At 46.6% G+C, this 20,883-nt stretch overlaps 1 protein-coding gene across 1 annotated transcript; it reads left to right on the top strand.

The window, feature by feature from the left end:
• The first annotated feature begins 436 nt into the window (after positions 1 to 436).
• Positions 437 to 748, top strand: LOC147973724 (uncharacterized). The gene has a single exon (XM_087524769.1). It carries the CDS (start codon positions 437 to 439, stop codon positions 746 to 748), a length of 312 nt encoding a protein of 103 aa, XP_087380895.1.
• The last annotated feature ends 20,135 nt before the right edge of the window (positions 749 to 20,883 follow it).

Genomic DNA, 20,883 nt, shown 5'->3' with positions numbered 1-20,883 from the left:
CATCTTCAACAGCCACGGTAAATTTGACGCGCGCAGGTGCGGGTCGGTTTGGCGCGCTACAGCAGGCGCGGAAAACTCCAATGCGAAAAAAGATTCATCGTGCGCATGAAAACACAACAACGAGCGCGCAAGATTTGACGCGCGGCGTCCAACGCGCGTTATATAAACCGCGCGCCCACGGCTGCCTCCAGCGCCTCGCCGTCTCTCTCCCATCTCTCGTCTCTGTCGCCGCCGCCGTCCTCCTCCCCTCACCGTGCCGCCATCGGAGCCAGCGCCTTCTCCCCGCCGCTGCGCTCCGGCTTCCGCAGCGTCCGCTTCCGCCCTCCGGCATGTACTACGTGGAGATCCGCTCCCATGGTATACAACTGGTGCTCGGCACCTCGGGACCGCCCACGAGGTCGCCCGCGCATACGACGCGGCAATGTGGTGCCTCTAGATGCCGAGGTTGCATATGAATTCCTCGGATGTGTGGACGTGCCAGCAGGCGCAGGACCTCGCTCCTTCTCCGAGACTCGTCACCGACGAGGATCGCCGCCTCCAGCGGAGGCGGGACCGCTGTCTCCTTATCATCGCCGAGGTGGATGAGCAAGCCATGGCGGCGTGGCGCGAGCGGTTCCCGCAAGACGCCGCCGCCGAGAACGAGTTTTATACGCAGAGGAGGGCGTTGCGAGCTGCGGATCAGACGGACAGGCGTGAGCGGAAGGCACTGGCAGAAGCCCAATGCGATCTAGGAGATGCATCCACCTGAGACGACAATGATCCTCTGTGGGAGTACGCATTTTTGTCGTCAGACTACATCACCAAAGAGGATGACAATGAGTAGTTTACCTTCGTCGACACGTTTCTTTATCTACTATGTTTTCATTGTAGTATCAAGGTTTAATTGTATTGTATGGACTAGCTTGTGGTGTTGGCTTGAATTATGCTATGAAATAAAACTATGTCTTTTTTCATAATTTTTGTATGTGTCGGATCGTAGTCGCGTGCTATAAATTTAACGCGTCTGTTGAAGCTACCGCGCCGTGTCTTATTTTGCAGTGTCTGCTGGAGCAACCGCCCTGTCACGCTTAAAAATACGCTATTTCAGCGTTGTAAAAAATATTTGGCGCACGTGGTTGCGTGATCGTTGGAGATGCTCTCATCAATATCAGAAGAAGGCAGTCATCATCTACAGGCAGGCGTGCCTTTTGGCCGCCCGCCACCTGAACCAGCAGACGAACAAACCGCCGGCAACGACAACGACGACGGCCACCGACGCCAGGATCTCCATGGCCACGGCCAGCTTGTGCGGCGTCCCCGGCGACGGCATGGGCATCGCCGGCGGCAGAAGAGGAGGAGGGAGGACGAGGCCGGTGAGGTCGGTTCCGCCGGCGTCGATCGTCATTGCGGCGGCAAAGGCAGAGCGGCGGGGAGGAGGAGGAGGAGGGCTAGGCCCGGCGCCATTGTTGTTGCGCTCGTGCTCGTGGAGGAAAAGGAAGAGGAGGGCTTTCAATTGAGCACGACGGCTTGATTTATAACCGCGCGCGGACTTGCTTTCGTGAAGTGGGAGAGCTGGAGAGATTCTATGGGGCGCAGCGTGCTCCACTACATATTCAAATTCAGTCCAGCCATCGGTTTGAAAGCATTTGGAACCAAGGAAGAGAATTTTGGGATCGGGAAGAGTGAAAGAGGAAGAGGAACAGAGAAAAATCATATGCCTTCCCGGCTTCCCCGTCGTTTGATCCTGGTTGATTTGAACGTTTCCAACCATTTGATAAGTCAACGCAAGCAGGAAAAGGGTGGTGCTGGGCCGGACCGAGGGACTGAATGGACCGGCCAACAACCACCGGCGTCGATGTACTCGGGTGCAGCGACGAGGTGAGCTACGTGTTAGATCAAGCCCTGAATCAAACACACACAGGAGGTGGACTCACACACGAGAAACTAAAGTAGAAAGAAAAAACACACGAACACGATCGTCTTTTCTGCTTTCCTTTTATTCAGCTCGTAACGAACTGATCACCCACGATCTGATATACCCGTGCCATCCCACGGGCACATTCGTTTTCGTCAAGCACCAGCCCATCGCCAGCGTCGTCGTCTTCTTTCCCAACCACTTCGTCTACTCCGACCATCGTCGGCGACACTGGCCCGTGCTGATTGGCGCCACAACCGTCGTCGAGTTATCTTCTCTGCTAGCCCTCTGACTCCTCGACATGGCGTACGGCTCGTGCAGATCTCTCGTCTACACATGCCTGGTGCTGACAACACCGATGTGTGCCTTCATCCACCACGTATCCCCAGGCCTGGCAAGACTGGTGCGGCGTTTTGTCAACTTCGTCTTCGTCCGTCTACGCCTGCCCGGTGCTGGCAATACTGACGCGTGCCTTCATCTACGAGGTGTCCTCGGGCTTGGCAAACCCGCGTGTGACGACTCGTCAACATCGTTTTCTCCCCACACTAGTAGAAAACAGGGCTTTGGTCCAGGCCGGGTCAGCCCATTAGTCCCGATTCAGTCCAGAACCGGGACCAATGTGGGCATTGGTCCCGGTTCGTGAGCCCAGGGGGCCGGCCGGGCCACGTGGGCCATTGGTCCCGGTTCATCTGGACCTTTTGGTCCCGGTTGGTGGGATGAACCGGTTGGTGGCTTTAACCGGGACCAAAGGCTCCCCTTTAGTCCCGGCTCATGTCACCAACCGGGACCAATGAGGTGCCTATATATACCCCTCGCTCGCGAGCAGAGCACCCCAGTGCTCTGTTTTTCTCTGGCCGAGGGGGAGAGGGCTTGGTGGTGCTCTAGCTCACCTCCTATGCACACAAGGTGTTCGATGGAATGCCCGAGCCACACTACTTAAGCTTTCTCCTCTCCAAGCTCGACCTCCAAACTCCATTTTCCATAATATTTGTCTAGGTTTAGCGGTCCGTCACGTCCCGTCCCCGTCTTCACCGCCGTCGATCACCCGCGCCGAGCTCATCGCCGGCACCACCGTGGTGAGCCTCTTGTTCTTATCTTCTTTCTGAAAGGAAAAATATTCTTACTTGTATGTTTACATAGATACTTGTATTATTTTCTTACTTTTATTATTGCATCTTATATAGTGCGATGGTTTTGGTATCCGCCCCCGTCGGCCCTCGTCCTGTCTATGATTCGGATGTGGTATATATATTATCTTTATAACTATTGGTTCATTTATTGTTTATGAAAATTATGCCGACCAACGTGACATAGATTTTATTTATGTAGGATGTATGTGAATCAGAAATGCCAACCGACCCTATTATCGAGAGGTTAAATTTAGTTGAAGAAGAAAACAATTTGTTGAAGGAAAAAATAAAAAAAATTGAGGAGGAGAAGGTGATATTGGAGTTGCATGTTGCGGATGTCGTCGATGATCACAAGATCAAGATGGATGCAATGCGCTTGAAGATTAGAAAGATTAGAAAATATGCCATTCATACCGAGGCTTGGTATCATTATGCCATTGGATCAATTGTTACCTTGGTTGCGATTATGATCGCATTTGTTTTCGCATTGAAATGTTTTACATAGTTTCAATGTATGGTTTAATTAATTAGATGCTCTGGAGAGCTATATGTTGTTAGATGAGAACTATGTATGCACTTTGGTTTTAATGTGATGATGAATTTCTATTAATTTGGACACTTAATTATATATAATGCACGCAGATGAACCGGCAATGGATGTACGGTGACAGACACACCCGCGAGTACATTAAGGGCATGCATGAGTTTCTCGATGCGGCTGAGGCAAACAAGCAGAATGGTTTTATGTGTTGTCCATGCACTGAATGTGGGAATACGAGGTCTTACTCTAACCGGAAAATCCTTCACTCCCACCTGCTTTACAAGGGTTTCATGCCACACTATAATGTTTGGACGAGGCACGGAGAAATAGGGGTTATGATGGAAGACGGCGAAGAAGAAGAGTACGATGACAACTATGTGCCCCCTGAATACGGTGATGCTGCAACGGGGGGAGCTGGTGAAGATCAAGAGGAACCAGACGATGTGCCCAATGATGCTGCGACGGGTGAAGCTGCTGAAGATCAAGAGGAACCAGACGATGTGCCCGATGATGATGATCTCCGCCGGGTCATTGTCGATGCAAGGACGCAATGCGAAAGTCAAAAGGAGAAGCTGAAGTTCGATCGCATGTTAGAGGATCACAAAAAAGGGTTATACCCCAATTGCGAAGATGGCAACACAAAGCTCGGTACCGTACTGGAATTGCTGCAGTGGAAGGCAGAGAATGCTGTGGCTGACAAAGGATTTGAGAAGCTACTGAAAATATTGAAGAAGAAGCTTCCAAAGGATAACGAATTGCCCGGTGGTACATACGCAGCAAAGAAGGTCGTATGCCCTCTAGGATTGGAGGTGGAGAAGATACATGCATGCCCTAATGACTGCATCCTCTACCGCGGTGCATACAAGGATCTGAACGCATGCCCGGTATGCGGTGCGTTGCTGTATAAGATCAGACGAGATGACCCTGGTGATGTTGACGGTGAGCCCCTCAGGAAGAGGGTTCCTGCGAAGGTGATGTGGTATGCTCCTATAATACCACGGTTGAAACGTCTGTTCAGAAACGAAGAGCATGCCAAGTTGATGCGATGGCACAGTGAGAACCGAAAGAAAGATAGGGAGTTGAGAGCACCCGCTGACGGGTCGCAGTGGAGAAAAATCGAGAGAAAGTACTGGGATGAGTTTGCAAAGGACCCAAGGAATGTATGGTTTGCTTTAAGCGCGGATGGCATTAATCCTTTCGGGGAGCAGAGCAGCAATCACAGCACCTGGCCCGTGACTCTATGTATGTATAACCTTCCTCCTTGGATGTGCATGAAGCGAAAGTTCATTATGATGCCAGTTCTCATCCAAGGCCCTAAGCAACCCGGCAACGAAATTGATGTGTACCTAAGGCCATTAGTTGAAGAACTTTTACAGCTGTGGAATGGAAACGGTGTACGTACGTGGGATGAGCACAGACATGAGGAATTTAACCTTAAGGCGTTGCTGTTCGTGACCATCAATGATTGGCCCGCTATCAGTAACCTTTCAGGACAGACAAACAAAGGATACCACGCATGCACGCACTGCTTAGATGACACTGAAAGTATATACCTGGACAAATGCAGGAAGAATGTGTACCTGGGCCATCGTCGATTTCTTCCGACCAACCATCAATGTCGGAAGAAAGGCAAGCATTTCAAAGGCGAGATAGATCACCGGAAGAAGCCCGCCATGCGCACCGGTGATCACGTGCTTGCTATGGTCAATGATTTACACTACGTAATCTTTGGAAAGGGTCCAGGTGGACTAGCTGTTCCGAATGACGCTGAGGGACACACACCCATGTGGAAGAAGAAATCTATATTTTGGGACCTACCCTACTGGAAAGACCTAGAGGTCCGCTCCTCAATCGACGTGATGCACGTGACGAAGAACCTTTGCGTGAACCTACTAGGCTTCTTGGGCGTGTATGTGAAGACAAAAAATACACCTGAGGCACGGGAGGACCTGCAACGTTTGCACGAAAAAGACGGCATGCCTCCGAAGCAGTATAAAGGTCCTACCAGCTACGCTCTTACGAAAGAAGAGAAAGAAATCTTCTTTGAATGCCTGCTCAGTATGAAGGTCACGACTGGCTTCTCGTCGAATATAAAGGGAATAATAAATATGCCAGAGAAAAAGTTTCAGAACCTAAAGTCTCATGACTGCCACGTGATTATGATGCAACTGCTTCCGGTTGCATTGAGGGGGCTTCTATCGGAAAACGTCGGATTAGCCATTGTGAAGCTATGTGCATTCCTTAATGCAATCTCTCAGAAGGTGATCGATCCAGAAATCGTACCAAGGCTAAGGAGTGATGTGGCGCAATGTCTTGTCAGTTTCGAGCTGGTGTTCCCACCATCCTTCTTCAATATCATGACGCACGTCCTAGTTCATCTAGTCGACGAGATTGTCATCCTGGGGCCCGTATTTCTACACAATATGTTCCCCTTTGAGAGGTTCATGGGAGTCCTAAAGAAATATGTCGGTAACCGCGCTAGGCCAGAAGGAAGCATCTCCATGGGCCATCAAACAGAGGATGTTATCGGGTTTTGTGTTGACTTCAGTCCTGGCTTTAAGAAGATAGGTCTCCCTAAATCGCGATATGAGGGGAGACTGACTGGAAAAGGCACGCTTGGAAGTGACTCAATAATATGCAAGGACGGATATTCTTGGTCTCAAGCAAACTACACAGTTCTACAGAACTCTACCTTGGTGACCCCGTATGTCGATGAACACAAGAACAGTCTGCGCTCCAAACACCCGGAGCAGTGCGACGACTGGATTACATGTGAACACATCAGGACTTTCAGCAGTTGGTTGGAAACACGTCTCAGAGGTGACAACACTGTTTGTGATGAGTTGTACTTGTTGTCCAGGGTACCATCTTTGACTGTATTGACTTACAAAGGATACGAGATAAATGGGAATACATTTTACACGATCGCCCAAGATCAAAAGAGCACCAACCAAAACAGCGGTGTCCGCTTTGATGCAACAACCGAGAGTGGAAAGGACACATATTATGGTTACATAGTGGACATATGGGAACTTGACTACGGACCTGATTTTAAGGTCCCTTTGTTTAAGTGCAAATGGGTCAATCTGTTAGGCAGCGGGGTACAGGTAGACCCACAGTACGGAATGACAACAGTGGATCTGAAAAATCTTGGGTACACTGACGAACCGTTCCTCCTAGCCAATGATGTGGCACAGGTTATCTATGTGAAGGACATGTCTACCAAACCGAGAAAAAGAAAAGATAAGGAAGCGAATACATCATACGATGAGTCAAAGCGCCACATAGTTCTTTCAGGAAAAAGGGACATCCTGGGAGTGGACAGCAAGACAGACATGTCTGAAGATTATGAAAAGTTTCATGCAATTCCTCCCTTCAATGTCAAGGCTGACCCAAGCATCCTGATAAACAATGAAGATTATCCATGGTTACGGCGCAATAAGCAAATGACACAAGCGAAGAAAAAGTGAAGACTTTCTCCCGCAACTACTATGATGATACCATGCCAACTTTGTAACACACGAACATGCTACCATTGTCCATTTTGTACATGCACATGCTATGTGGGTGAAATTATGATACCATCCCAACTTTCAACTTTTTCAAAGTTCATTTGAAATGCTTTCATGTCTTATGGTTCGGCCCTCGTAATACCATGACCATTAGTCCCTGGCCCATGCCAACTTTCAACTTTCAACTTTCTAAAACTAATGGCACTAACAGAAAGTTTATAATTTTGCTCCTCGCCACTGGCCCATGAACATTAGTCCAGATGTGAACGCACTTGATTACGTCATAACATTCCTTTGGACGCATACCATAGCCAAACTTGTGATTCAAACAATTTTCAAAGAATTCAAATTTTAACTATTCAAATTTGAAAACTAATGGCACTAACAAAAAGTTTATAATTTTTCTAAAACTAATGGCACTAACAGAAAGTTTATAATTTTGCTAACCTAAAAGCAAACAGAATTAAAAATTAAAGCAAAAAACAAAAGAAAATAAATAATGCAAAAAACAAATCAAAAAACAGGAAAAAACTATTTTTATAGTAAAGTTAATCACAAAATAAAATAAATAAAGCAACAAAGAAAACAAAAAAACTAAAAAAGTGTTTTCAAATTTGAAAACTAATGGCACTAACAGAAAGTTTATAATTTTTCTAAAACTAATGGCACTAACAGAAAGTTTATAATTTTGCTAACCTAAAAGCAAACAGAATTAAAAATTAAAGCAAAAAACAAAAGAAAATAAATAATGCAAAAACAAATCAAAAAACAGGAAAAAACTATTTTTATAGTAAAGTTAATCACAAAATAAAATAAATAAAACAACAAAGAAAACTAAAAAACTAAAAAAGTGTTTTCAAATTTGAAAACTAATGGCATTAACAAAAAGTTTATAATTTTTCTAAAACTAAAAGCATAAAGAATTAAAAAATAAAGCAAAAAACAAAATAAAATAAATAAAGCAACAAAAAAATAAAAAAATGCCACCTACTGGGCCACCACGGCCTGAATACGACTAGAAACCCTACCATGGGCCAGGATTGAGGCCCGCAGCAGGCCCAGTAGGCCCACAGGCATTGCAGTGACAGATTAGGCCCGAAAGCCTGTAGTTGAGAGGAGCTCGGGAGGGTGGGTGCATCAGCGCTTATAAACCACTCTCGAGCTCTCTCAGCTAGCGAGGTGGTACTAAACTTTTGACGCGGGGCAGCACAAGGCCATTGGTCCCGGTTAGTGGCACCAACCGGGACTAAAGGGGGCATTGGTCACGGTTCGTGGCACCAACCGTGACCAATACCCCCCTTTAGTCCCGGTTGGTGCCACCAACCAGGACCAAAGGCCTCCACTTCCCGCCCTTTGGGCTGCTGAAAAGAGACCTTTGGTCCCAGTTGGTGCCACCAACCGCGGCCTATTTTTCATTTTTTTTGTTAAGATGTATGTATGTTCACTGTATATATAATGCTCTTTATATGCTGTATAATGCTCTTTATATGTTCATATGTAACATTTAAGAAAAAAAAGTGTTGTGTTGGAGAAGAAAAGAGGAAGAAGGAAGAAGAAGGAAAAGAAGGAGCGTGTATATGTACTTTTTTAGATTTTTTGTTGTTTGCATTTTTATAAAAATTTATATATGTATGTATGTTCTCTGTGTATATGGCAAAATTTCATAATTTTTTGATTGGTTTAGAATAGGTTTTCAGCAAGGAATTTTAATCTGGTTCAAATTTCATTTGAATAAAATTTAAAAAATTTAAACTATGGATCAGAAGGTTTTTGGTGAAATGGAGTGTGGGTACTGTCATGAAGTTGGAGTAATTTTTGTGGTTGTAAAAGAGTTAGGAAAATTTAGAATGTGCTAAATATATCGAAAATGTTTTTTTGTTCATACAAAGTTTTTTGTTCATAGAAAGTTTTGTGTTCATAGGCAGAAAGTTTTTATATATGACTATGGATATATGAGCAATGATGATCCATGGATGTATGCATTGATATATATGTATTTTTGTTCATAGCATTTTTTCCATTTATATATGTATGTGGCTATAGATGGATATATATGAGAGGTTTCCTAGTGTCAAAGTATTGAAGAAATCCATGGCTTCATCATTAGCCGGAAGTAACCAGGGAATGACGAAGTCCTCCAAAGTTATTTTGGAATGGTGTCCCGGATAGGATAATTTGCCTTTTTGTATGAATTTCAGCAAAGGCCTTCCAAATAATGATATTTGGAAGGTTCTTGCTGAACTTTGTACCAAAAAGTGAATTATCCTATCTAGGACTCCGTTCCAAAATAACTTTGGAGAGCTTCGTACCATCATGCACCTGTTACTTTCGCCTAATGATGAAGACATGGTTTTGTTGAATCCTTTGACACTAGGCAACCTCTCGACCCCTCGGCGATCCTCTCGAACATGAGAGGAAGAAGAGGATCGCCGAGGGGTCGAGGGTTCCAGGGTCGTCGAGGGTTCGAGGGGTCGAGGATCGCCGAGGGGTCGAGAGAGAGGTTTCCTAGTGTCAAAGTATTGAAGAAATCCATGGCTTCATCATTAGCTGGAAGTAACCAGGGCATGACGAAGTCCTCCAAAGTTATTTTGGAATGGTGTCCCAGATAGGATAATTTGCCTTTTTTGTATGAATTTCAGCAAAGGCCTTCCAAATAACGATATTTGGAAGGTTCTTGCTGAACTTTGTACCAAAAAGCGAATTATCCTATCTAGGACTCCGTTCCAAAATAACTTTGGAGAGCTTCATACCATCATGCACCTGTTACTTTTGCCTAATGATGAAGACATGGTTTTGTTGAATCCTTTGACACTAGGCAACCTCCCGACCCCTCGGCGATCCTCTCGAACATGAGAGGAAGAAGAGGATGGCCGAGGGGTCGAGGGTTCCAGGGTCGTCGAGGGTTCGAGGGGTCGAGGATCGCCGAGGGGTCGAGAGAGAGGTTTCCTAGTGTCAAAGTATTGAAGAAATCCATGGCTTCATCATTAGCGAGAAGTAACCAGGGCATGACGAAGTCCTCCAAAGTTATTTTGGAATGGTGACCCGGATAGGATAATTTGCCTTTTTGTATGAATTTCAGCAAAGGCCTTCCAAATAACGATATTTGGAAGGTTCTTGCTGAACTTTGTACCAAAAAGCGAATTATCCTATCTAGGACTCCGTTCCAAAATAACTTTGGAGAGCTTCGTACCATCATGCACCTGTTACTTTCGCCTAATGATGAAGACATGGTTTTGTTGAATCCTTTGACACTAGGCAACCTCCCGACCCCTCGGCGATCCTCTCGAACATGAGAGGAAGAAGAGGATAAAAAAGAAGAGGAAGAAGAACAAAAAGAGGATAAGAAAGAATAGAGGAGTTCTTCTCCTCTATTCTTTCTTCTCCTCTTTTTTTCTTCTTCTTCCTCTTTTTTTAATCGGGAACGAGGGTCGTCAAGGGACATAGATGTAGTGTCGTCGTTGTCGATATATACCCCCTCCCGATAGCTTCAACACGTGGGGGGGGTCGATATTACCACCTCCTTGAAGCGTTCTTGAGGCCACCCCAAACCCTTGAAGCGTTGTTGAGGCCACCCCAAATCCTAGAGAAGCAGCGTCGAGGCCACTAATTAATATATATAATTCCTTACTATGATTAGGTAGCTAGTTCTACGTTTGCCACTAATATATCCATCTGTCATGTTTGAATAATAATTGACATGTTGTAAATATTTGTAGAAACTATGGACACCGCCCGAGACGAAGCAAAAGAAGCGTTGTTGAGGGACATAATCGCAGAAGGAAGTGATGTCGTCTCGTTGTTTCTCAACGACACCGATGGTCTGGAAGGAGAGGGTGAAGAAGCTGGCTACGGTGACCTAATGCCGGTGCAAGAAGAAGAACATGAGGACGGCTCCGGTGACCCAATGCCGGTGCAAGAAGGAGACCATGATGACGGCTCCGGTGACCGAACCGAGTCCAGCCAGGTATATATATTAGTTAAGCCTGTGCTGACTAGCTAATTGATGCATTCATTGTTTTGGTATGTACACATATTAATTAAGTCTTTGTTCTTTTTTCTAGCCCTCCGGATCGAGCACAACTTCGGTAAAGAGACGTTGCCCAAAGAAAAAGTTGAGCTCGGATGAAAGGTTTGAGATCATAGCAATCGCGCCCGACGGCCAACCGATTGAACCCATCCGAACAAAGAACGCATTTGTTGCTCAGTGTGGGGTTCTGGTTAGGGACAAGATCCCGATCAGCATCCAGCAATGGTTTAAGCCGGCTACAGAAGACCCTGAGGTGTCTTATGTCAATGATATGCAGAAAAATGATCTTTGGACTGAGCTGAAGTCAAATTTCACCCTACCGCCAGAGGATAATCCGGAGAACCCAGTTAAAGAGCAATTAATCAAGTCTTTTCCTCTTAAGAGGATGACCGAACTATTCAGGAGGTGGAAGAAAGAGCTGAATAAGTTTGTCGAAAATGATGAGACACCAGAATTCAAGGGCAGATATGAGAAGATCAGAGATCACTGGCCCGCATTTGTGGCCCACAAGACATTGGAAAAGAGTAAGAAGATGTCGGCGACAAACAAGCAAAATGCTGCGAAGAAGAAGCATCACCATCGCACGGGGTTAGGTGGCTACCTCGTAGCCCGGCCTAAGTGGGCCAAGACTGAGAATGATCTGGTTGATAAAGGGATCGAACCAGAGACAATTAACTGGCCAGACCGTTGCCGGACTTGGTTCTTCGGGGCTGGCGGAACCTTGGACCCTGTAATAGGGAAGTGCATTTGGACGAACGATCAAATGGACATACCAGTCGGGAAGCTTAAGCAGTATATCGAAGCAGCGCAGTAAGGGACGTTCTTTCCAGACAGAGAGAACGACGAGCTCACAATGGCCATCGGGAATCCTGAGCACCCTGGACGGACACGAGGCATGCCAGGCTCCATTCCGTGGAAGGTTGGGTTTCCGGACGCAGGCGGTTACAACCCATGAGAGGAGGAAAAAAGTGCAGCAGACCCAAATGCAGGCACTGCAAGCAAGGGTAGACGCGATAGAGGAACGAGAAGCAAATCGCAGCAAACGTACTGCCGAAGCTTCCCCCGAAGCTACCCCGCCATCTCAGCGCAGAAGCAGCGTGGCTTCCACCGAGCTGCTTCAGCCGGAGCATGCCTTGACGGCTCCTGCCAGCTATCCCGTGGATGCTATCACGGAGTCTCAAAATTGCCACCTTATGACGCAATGGATGAATTTGAAGGTCAAGGCGGCTGTTGGCTCTGTTTATCCTACTGAACCCGGCGCAACTTTTCACTGCCGGCCGATTCCAGAAGGATATTCTAGGGTGATGGTGGATGAAATAACGGAGGGATTTGAGGACCTCCATCTTGACCACCTTACCGGTGAAGGGGAGACTAGGCTGGGGTCTGCTCTGAAGACTCCATGCCTATGGCGGAAGGAGCTCATCAACCTTCCGAACTGGACGCCTCCGCCTCCTCCTCCTCCTCCTCCGGCAAGTCAGGGCACTCCGCCTCCTCCACCGCCTCCTCCTTCGGCGAGTGACGATCAGGGCACTCGACCGGCACCTTCTCCAGCGCGTGGTGGCACTCCGCCTACGCCGACGCGCCCGAGCAGCCAGCCTCCTCCTTCTCCGCCTCGTCAGCAAGGGCAGAAGAGACCTGCCGCTGCTCCGGCTGCTCCGGCGCATCGTAGTCCTTCTCCGCCTCGTAAGCAAGTAAAGAAGACAACTGCTCCGTCTGCTCGGTCGGCGTCTAGCAGTACAACCAGAGGCAGGAGGACATACAAATTTGGTCCTCCTCTGAAGACTCCAGAGAAGTTACTATACAAGAGGACCCCGGAGGAGAACGCCGAGATCGCACGAACCGAAGTGGATGACTGGTTTCAAGGGTTGAAAGCAAAGAGACATCCACTTCCGGAGGAGAAGGTAGATCCGGTGAAAGCGAAGTGCACTCTGGCTGCCCTGACAAAACCACCGAAGTCTTCGCCAAAAGGAAATTATGAGAGCATTATTGGAAAGGAATTTGCCGAAGCGGAGCGGTCGGGAAGTACTGTCAGTGATCAAAGGCTGAAAGAACGACGAGCTGGGAAACAAATTGCCCAGCTCGGCGAACAAGCGAAGCAATCGTGCCCCCCGCTCAAGGTGCCTAACCACAACGTCGCTAATGATCCGAGGATGGTGCCCGGTTATAGCAATCTTACAGATTACCTGCCCAACGATGTACATTATGAACCCATGGACGTGCAGATACAAAGATACTAGTACGGGAAGCCTCTCATCAAAGATGAAAGTTCTCTATCAACGATGATGCGAAGATTGCATGATTGGTACTTGAAAATCTGCAGAGACTCTGGGGGAGGAGTACTTTGTATGTGAAAGTTAAAAAGGAGCATGACCTTGTTGGAATTGAACTGTTGCCTGTTCCATTTGAGGAGTTCTATCAGTTTTTCAATCAATTGGCCTTCGATAAAACAACGGTCGCCTGCTACTGTCTGTAAGTAGTACTACTTCTGTCATTAAGTCTCTCTATATAGCTCAGCTCTTTCATTGCATGTATTTATAATCATCCTCACTATATTATGCAGATTGAAGATCGCCGAATTGAAGAAAAGACAAGTCGGTGATATTGGGTTCATTAACACATATCTCATAGATGCAACTCGGGTTAAATTTCATGCCGCAGCTACCGAGGCCAACTTGCTACGATCGTTCGTAATAAATGAAAACAAAGATATAATACTCTTTCCTTACAACTTCAAGTGAGTGTTACTGTCTTGTGCGTATTCGGTTTCCCTTATATATTAGTCAAGGTTATAGTAATGTAATTGATGAGTTATGCATGCATGTGCAGTTTCCACTATATTCTCCTAGAGATTAAGCTTGAGCAGGGACTAGTAACCGTCTTAGACTCAAGACGAAAAGATCCCCAGGACTATGCAGACATGACTCAAATACTTGAGAAGTAAGTTAAATCGATCATTATCCACCATATCAGCAACTTTGTTCATTTCCTGATATATCAAGTAATTGTTTTCTTTGTCCGGCAGGGTTTGGAGAAAATTCACCAAAAAAGCTCCGGGACTGCCGAAGGAGCTGCAATTTAGACACCCGAAAGTAAGTACTATAGTAGCATGTTCCGCGCATCTACTAGTCATTCAAGCGCTAGTTTCATCAATACCATTTGGCATTCTTGCTTATCAGTTTGATTGACCTCTATTTCTTGTAAAGTGGTTGTGGCAGGAACAAGGGAATGATTTCTGTGGATACTACGTTTGCGAGTCCATCCGCCACACGACCTGTGAGCGGGGATACACTGACGAACAATATGAAGTACGTAAATAACAACATTCACAATTTTATTTTATTACCATCATTTGTGTTGAGTTTCATTCATTCATATATATATGTATTGACCCCCTTCTTTAAATTAGATGTTTTGGAAGCGGGATGAACTCCTAGCACCAGCTCGCATGTGAGCAATTCAAGAGGAATTGGCGACATTCTTTCTTGACCACGTGATCCCTAAAGACGGAGAATTCTATGTGGACCCTGAGTCCGTATGATTATATTTGTAAGAGATAATTATTGCATATATGTAGCCGATAGTGTCAGATAGATATACAAGAACTTGTTGTTCGACCAATTTCTCGGAGAAGGAGAGGTGGTCGATATCACTTCTCTCTGTATGCATATATGTTCATGATGATCTTCTGTTTCCTTCGTTTGCTTACTAGCTAGCTAGCGTGTCTAGTCCTCTCTATACGTATGTATAGTACATAGCGTCGACCAAGCACGGACATAAGAGAGGACACTTCTCTCTATTAATTATAGCTAGCTAACACAATATATGAAACACCTAAATTAACCCCCCAAAACCCCCAACCCCCCCCCCCTTCAAAAAAAACAAAAACCCCAGCCACAGAAATGCTGATGCGTGGATGCCTATTGGTCCCGGTTGGTGCCACCAACCGGGACCAAAGGGTCTCCTGCCTGGGCTCCACGCACAGGCCACGTGCAGGCCCATCTGTCCCGGTTCTGGATTGAACCGGGACTAAAGGGACAGGGCATTAGTACCGACCCTTTAGTCCCGGTTCCAGAACCGGGACAAAAGGCCCTTACGAACCGGGACAACAGGCCCTTTTTCTACCAGTGCCGGCGCACCACTACTTCGATTCCCATGTGCCCATGACTAACTCGGCGCCTCCTTGCGCTCGCAACACCACGGCGACTTCCTCGACACCGGCTACCCCGACTCGACAACGACCACGGCATTCTTCGCACGGCTACCTGGACCACGGCTACACTACCCTACACTCTCGGCTACATCGACACCGGCATAAAGGGCTACCGCGTTGCTTGAGCAACCTCGTCCGTTTGCACTCCAGCCACGACTTCCACGAACCATGATGCATCGGTCTTTATGACTGGGGGGGAGGAGGGTCCGTCGGCTTGCCTTCGGATTCTTCTCCAGTCTCACCGTCCGCATCGCTATCGTTGTGACTGCGAGAGGATGTTGAGTATATTGATTATTTGGAAATATACGACAGTCTAGGAAGTATTCTGACTTGTCCAAGTAGATCATGTACACGAGGCTCAAGCATCCATCATACAATAAATTATTCCACCAATCCTCTCTCTCCCTTCTAACACTCTACATGCACATGAGAAAAATAAACACTACTACCTATTCAGCCGCAATACGGACTAAGTGACAGGTTCAGTACGATAGAGTTTAAATCAACCCTACATGCACGAGTGAATTGATGAAGTGGACGCCAACGTGCGCGAGAAATTAATTGACAACAGAACTTTGGCAAAACTGACAAACTGAATTTTCTGAACTGACAGTCTTTGCTCTCGTGGAGAAGAAGCGCTGGGACGCCTCGAACTGTAGCACCGGTGTCACCTTCAGAGAGTTCGGGATCGTGCCCCAGTTCTTTCCGGTGACGTCTGCCTCCCTGGGGCAGCTGATGGCCGGTGTACGTGTTGTGCTGAAATGACTGCCATGGTCAAGAATTCGAGATCGACGGTAGAGCACGCACGACAGCGATGGAGAGCGGCGGCATGAAGCTAAAACGCATGGGGAGGAGAGGAAGGAATGGTAGAGGAAGCTCAGGCACATGGTGGTTCATCCGGAGGCTCCTGGTGGCCGCGGTAACAAGGAATGGCGGTGGCGGTCACTGCGTTTTTTCAATTCGACCGAGAGGCTCGGTTAAAGACCAGACGGAACCGACATTCTTTTCGGCCAAAATTTGCAGCCCGGAATGACCAGTTTTTCTATCGGTCTTGGACAATACGGCCCGGTCTTTAACGGGCCACGAGTGGGTTGAAAAGCCCGCTCGTTCTGTCCGGCCTTAGTCATCACAACACCGGCAACCTCCACACAACATTGTCATCGCAGGGAGCGCAAATACAGCGCGGTATGCGCCCGCAGCTACGGGAGCGCGTACCCTCCCTGCTCCCCCGCGCGCCCTCATGGGCCGGCCCATGTGCGGGCAGGGAGCTCCTTGTTTTTTTAGCTCTTTTTCTGTTTTCAGCTTTATTTTGTTTTTGAAAATAATTAGTATTTCAGAAAAAGTTACAAATTCTCCAATTATTCGTGAATTCAAAAATTGTTCACAATTTGAAATTTTTTCAGGAAATGATAAATTTTCAAGGATTCAAGAAATGTTTGCAATTTCAAAAAATAATGTTCGTCTATTCAAAAATAATGTTTATAATTTCAAAAATGTTCATGATTTAAAAAAAATGTTCACGATTTTAAAAAAAAGTTCAAATTAAAGAAAAGAGAAAAAAATGTTCACAGTTTCAAAAAATGTTCATGATTTCAAAAAAAGAGATACAGAACATTAAAGAAAAGAGAAAAGGAAAAAATTCACGATTTCAAAAAAATGTTCATGATTTCAAAAAAAGAGAAACAGAACATTAAAGAAAAGAGAAAAAGAAAAATGTTCACGATTTCAAAAAAATGTTTACGATTTCAGGAAAAGAGAAAGGGAACATTAAAGAAAAGAGAAAAAGAAAAAAAATTAATCAGAAAAGGTAAAATGAAAAAGGAAATACAAAATAAAAAACCAGTAAAAATAAACAAAAAAACCGGTTCGAACCTTCCCAGAACCGATGGGGAGGAATCCCTATATGGCCGGACCAAAAAGCTGCGGACGCTAGGGGGGTACGCGCCACTCGCTAGCGGGCGAAAGTCCCTGTTGGCCGACTCAGGGTATAGGAGGCAGATCAGATCAACCATGAGTACCTCCATCATCACCTATTCGACAGGAAGATGATCTTTCCCTCCTGTTAGGGTTTACCTTCTCTCGCTGCCGCCGGCGACGTTGAGACTTCTCTACCTTATTCCCTCGCCTCCGGCTGATCTTTCCTCCTCTCGGGGCTGCGGGGGACAGCCTTTGGACGGAGGGAGGTGATCGGTTTTTGGCGTTTTACGGTTTCCTTCTCCACCAGCGCTTTGGCGGCTGGGTTTTTCATTGCATCGGTATCATGGCAAACAAGGGCGGGACCTCCGGGACTAGGGACAAATCTGAGGGCAAGATCGATGATCTGATGAAGGAGCTGGCCCTAGGTGAGGACGACCTAGATGACGTGATCTTTGAAGAAGATGATGCCCCGCCGGAAGAGGATCTTCGGTGGATGATTGTGGTCCATGTACACATGGATAAAGATTTCAGCACATACTGGTTCTTCAAGAACATGAGAACTGCATTGGACCTGGCGAGGAACGTCAAGATCAAGACTTTGGATAGCACTCTGTTCATCATGCAGTTTAATTGCTTGGGGGATTGGAAGACAGTAACTCAGGGCGGGCCGTGGCACTTTAGAGGTAATCCGGTGATCATTGCTCCCTACGACGGATATACTAAGCCGTCAACCATTGAACTCTTCAAGTTTGACATATGGGCTCGGATCATTGATCTACCCATGGTGTATCATGGCAAGGTCAAAGCTTTGGCCTCAAAACTTGGCGAGTTTGTGGATTCAGAGCCCTCTTCCTTTGATTTTGAAGGCAATTTCTACCGTGTCCGCGTGAGGCTGGATGTTCGTAACCCTTTGAAGAAAGCAACTTCGATTGTTCGCGGAGGTGAACAGGAGATATTTGCAGTAAAGTATGAGCATCTGCCAGATTGGTGCCATGTCTGTGGGATGATGGGTCATGAGTTTAAAGAGCACGGAGATGGTCTCCATCCTCCTTCGGCCCTCGTCTTCAAGAATCCTCGTGCCCCAGCCACCACAGCATGGGCGACTCGACATCGCAACAATAACCAGAGGAAGAAGGAGAAGGATCAACCAAGAGGAGCTAATCTACAAAGCCAACCATCCAACGATAAGGAAGATGATGTTGAGATGGAAGCACATGACACTTCTGAAACTAGCAGGAAAAGAGGTTCTGATGAAGTGGTTGTAACTCCAGCTACGGGTCTGGAAATAGTGCCATTGGGAAAACCTAAAGGGGGCAGTGGTGATCCTCTCAGCCCGCCGCCTAAATAGGACCCGAAGAGGGTCAGGACAGGCCAGCAGGGGAAGAAATTGGGGCCGGACAAGACCATCTCAAACAACATGAAGAAAACAGTAGGAGGAGGAAAAATTACTGATGGGCGTGTGGCGGCCTCCCCGGCGGAGGACCGCGGTCCCAATGAATCTTCTATGCTGGAATTGTCGGGGGATTGGCAACGCCCCGACAAGTCAAGAGCTTCGCGAACTCGTGATTAAGTTTGCCCCGAAGGTGCTTTGCATTGTAGAGACTCAGATTAGTAGAGCTCGAGCTGAAAACATAGCAGGCACTATAGGTTATGATAATGCTTTTGGTGTTGATCCCACTGGTCGTAGTGGTGGACTATGTATTTTTGGAACAATGAAATAAAGGTGGAAAATTTGGGTTACTCGAAGTACCATCTAGATGCAAAAATTTCTGATTTGGGGGGTTCCTACTGGAGACTTACATGTTTCTATGGTGAGGCGCAGACTCATCTTCGCCACCATACGTGGAGTACTATGAAGAACCTTTCAACGACAGAAAACCTCCCGTGGGTTTGCCTAGGTGACTTTAACGAGGTTTTGCGCCATGATGAGCATGATGGCATTGGAACTAGAAGTCAGTCACAGATTGAAAATTTCAGAGAGGCAGTTGATGTGTGTGGTTTCCTTGACCTGGGGTATAGTGGCACGAGATGGACCTATGAGAAGAAGGTCACAGGCGGCTCCTACACCAGGGTCCGACTGGATAGGGCCCTTGCGACAGCAGATTGGTGTGAGCTCTTCCCGCTTGCATCAGTGCAACACTTAACAGCCGCGACCTCGGATCACTCTCCCATCCTTCTACAGCTTGAAGCAGAGCGCAGCAAAAGGACCAAGCCTTTCAGATACGAGACAATGTGGGAAACACATGCAGATTTAAAAGATACCGTCCGATCATCATGGCAGCCAGAAAATCAAGTGCTCACGGCTCAGGAGGTCCAAGCAAAACTGCAAGCCCTTGCTGGCGATCTTGGGGACTGGAGTAAAACCACCTTTGGTAGTGTCCGTGGGGAGATATGGAAACTAAAAAAGGAATTGGAAAGGCTACGCAGCAGTCCCATTAGAACGGGCCCGAGTCATGTTGAGATTAAGATTAACGATCGTCTGATAGAGCTTTATTTGAGGGAAGAATTAATGTGTAGACAACGCTCCAGGGTACAATGGTTATCAGAAGGAAACCGAAACACCCACTTCTTCCATCTTCGGGCGTCCATCCACAGGCGCAAGAACCTGATTAAGGCAATGCAAAAGCCAGATGGCCAGGTAACAGAAAACTTGACGGAGATGCAGCAACTTGCACACGAGTATTAACAGCTTCTTTACACATCAGAGGGTGTCCAGGGAATGGAGGAAGTGCTAGCACATGTCCCAGTCAAGGTGACAGCAGCCATGAACGACCAATTGTTGGCTCCATATGATGAAAAGGAGGTCAAAACAGCGCTCTTCCAAATGTTTTCGACCAAGGCCCCTGGCCTGGACGGTTTTCCTTCACATTTCTTCCAGAGGCACTGGGATGTGTGTGGTGCTGCAGTTACTAAGGCTGTTTTGGGAATTGTTTGAGGATAGGAGAGCCCGGCCTGTGTTAATGATACCCTACTGGTGCTCATACCGAAGGTATCCAACCCCACTCTTCTATCACAATTCCGACCCATTGCTCTATGTAACGTGTTTTATAAAATTGCATCAAAAGTTCTGTCTAACTGACTGAAGGTCGTTTTACCGGAGATCATATCTGAGGAACAGTCGGCGTTTGTGTTGGAAATATGCCCTAGAGGCAATAATAAATTAGTTATTATTATTATATTTCATTGTTCATGATAATCGTTTATTATCCATGCTAGAATTGTATTGATAGGAAACTCAGATACATGTGTGGATAAATAGACAACACCATGTCCCTATTAAGCCTCTAGTTGACTAGCTCGTTGATCAATAGATGGTTACGGTTTCCTGACCATGGACATTGGATGTCGTTGATAACGGGATCACATCATTAGGAGAATGATGTGATGGACAAGACCCAATCCTAAGCCTAGCACAAGATCGTGTAGTTCGTTTGCTAAAGCTTTTCTAATGTCAAGTATCATTTCCTTAGACCATGAGATTGTGCAACTCCCGGATACCGTAGGAGTGCTTTGGGTGTGCCAAACGTCACAACATAACTGGGTGGCCATAAAGGTACACTACAAGTATCTCCGAAAGTGTCTGTTGGGTTGGCACGAATCGAGACTGGGATTTGTCACTCCGTGTAAACGGAGAGGTATCTTTGGGCCCACT

This window comes from Triticum urartu, chromosome 5A (assembly GCF_056163025.1).
Source record: "Triticum urartu cultivar PI428250 chromosome 5A, HENAU_Tu73, whole genome shotgun sequence".
Lineage (NCBI taxonomy): Eukaryota > Viridiplantae > Streptophyta > Magnoliopsida > Poales > Poaceae > Triticum > Triticum urartu.
Note: the sequence above shows the minus strand (reverse complement) of the source record. Positions and strands in the feature narration are given on the sequence as shown.

Excerpts from the sequence above, each read along its gene's own strand:
- LOC147973724 (XM_087524769.1), top strand. The coding sequence starts at position 437 with ATGCCGAGGTTGCATATGAATTCCTCGGATGTGTGGACGTGCCAGCAG.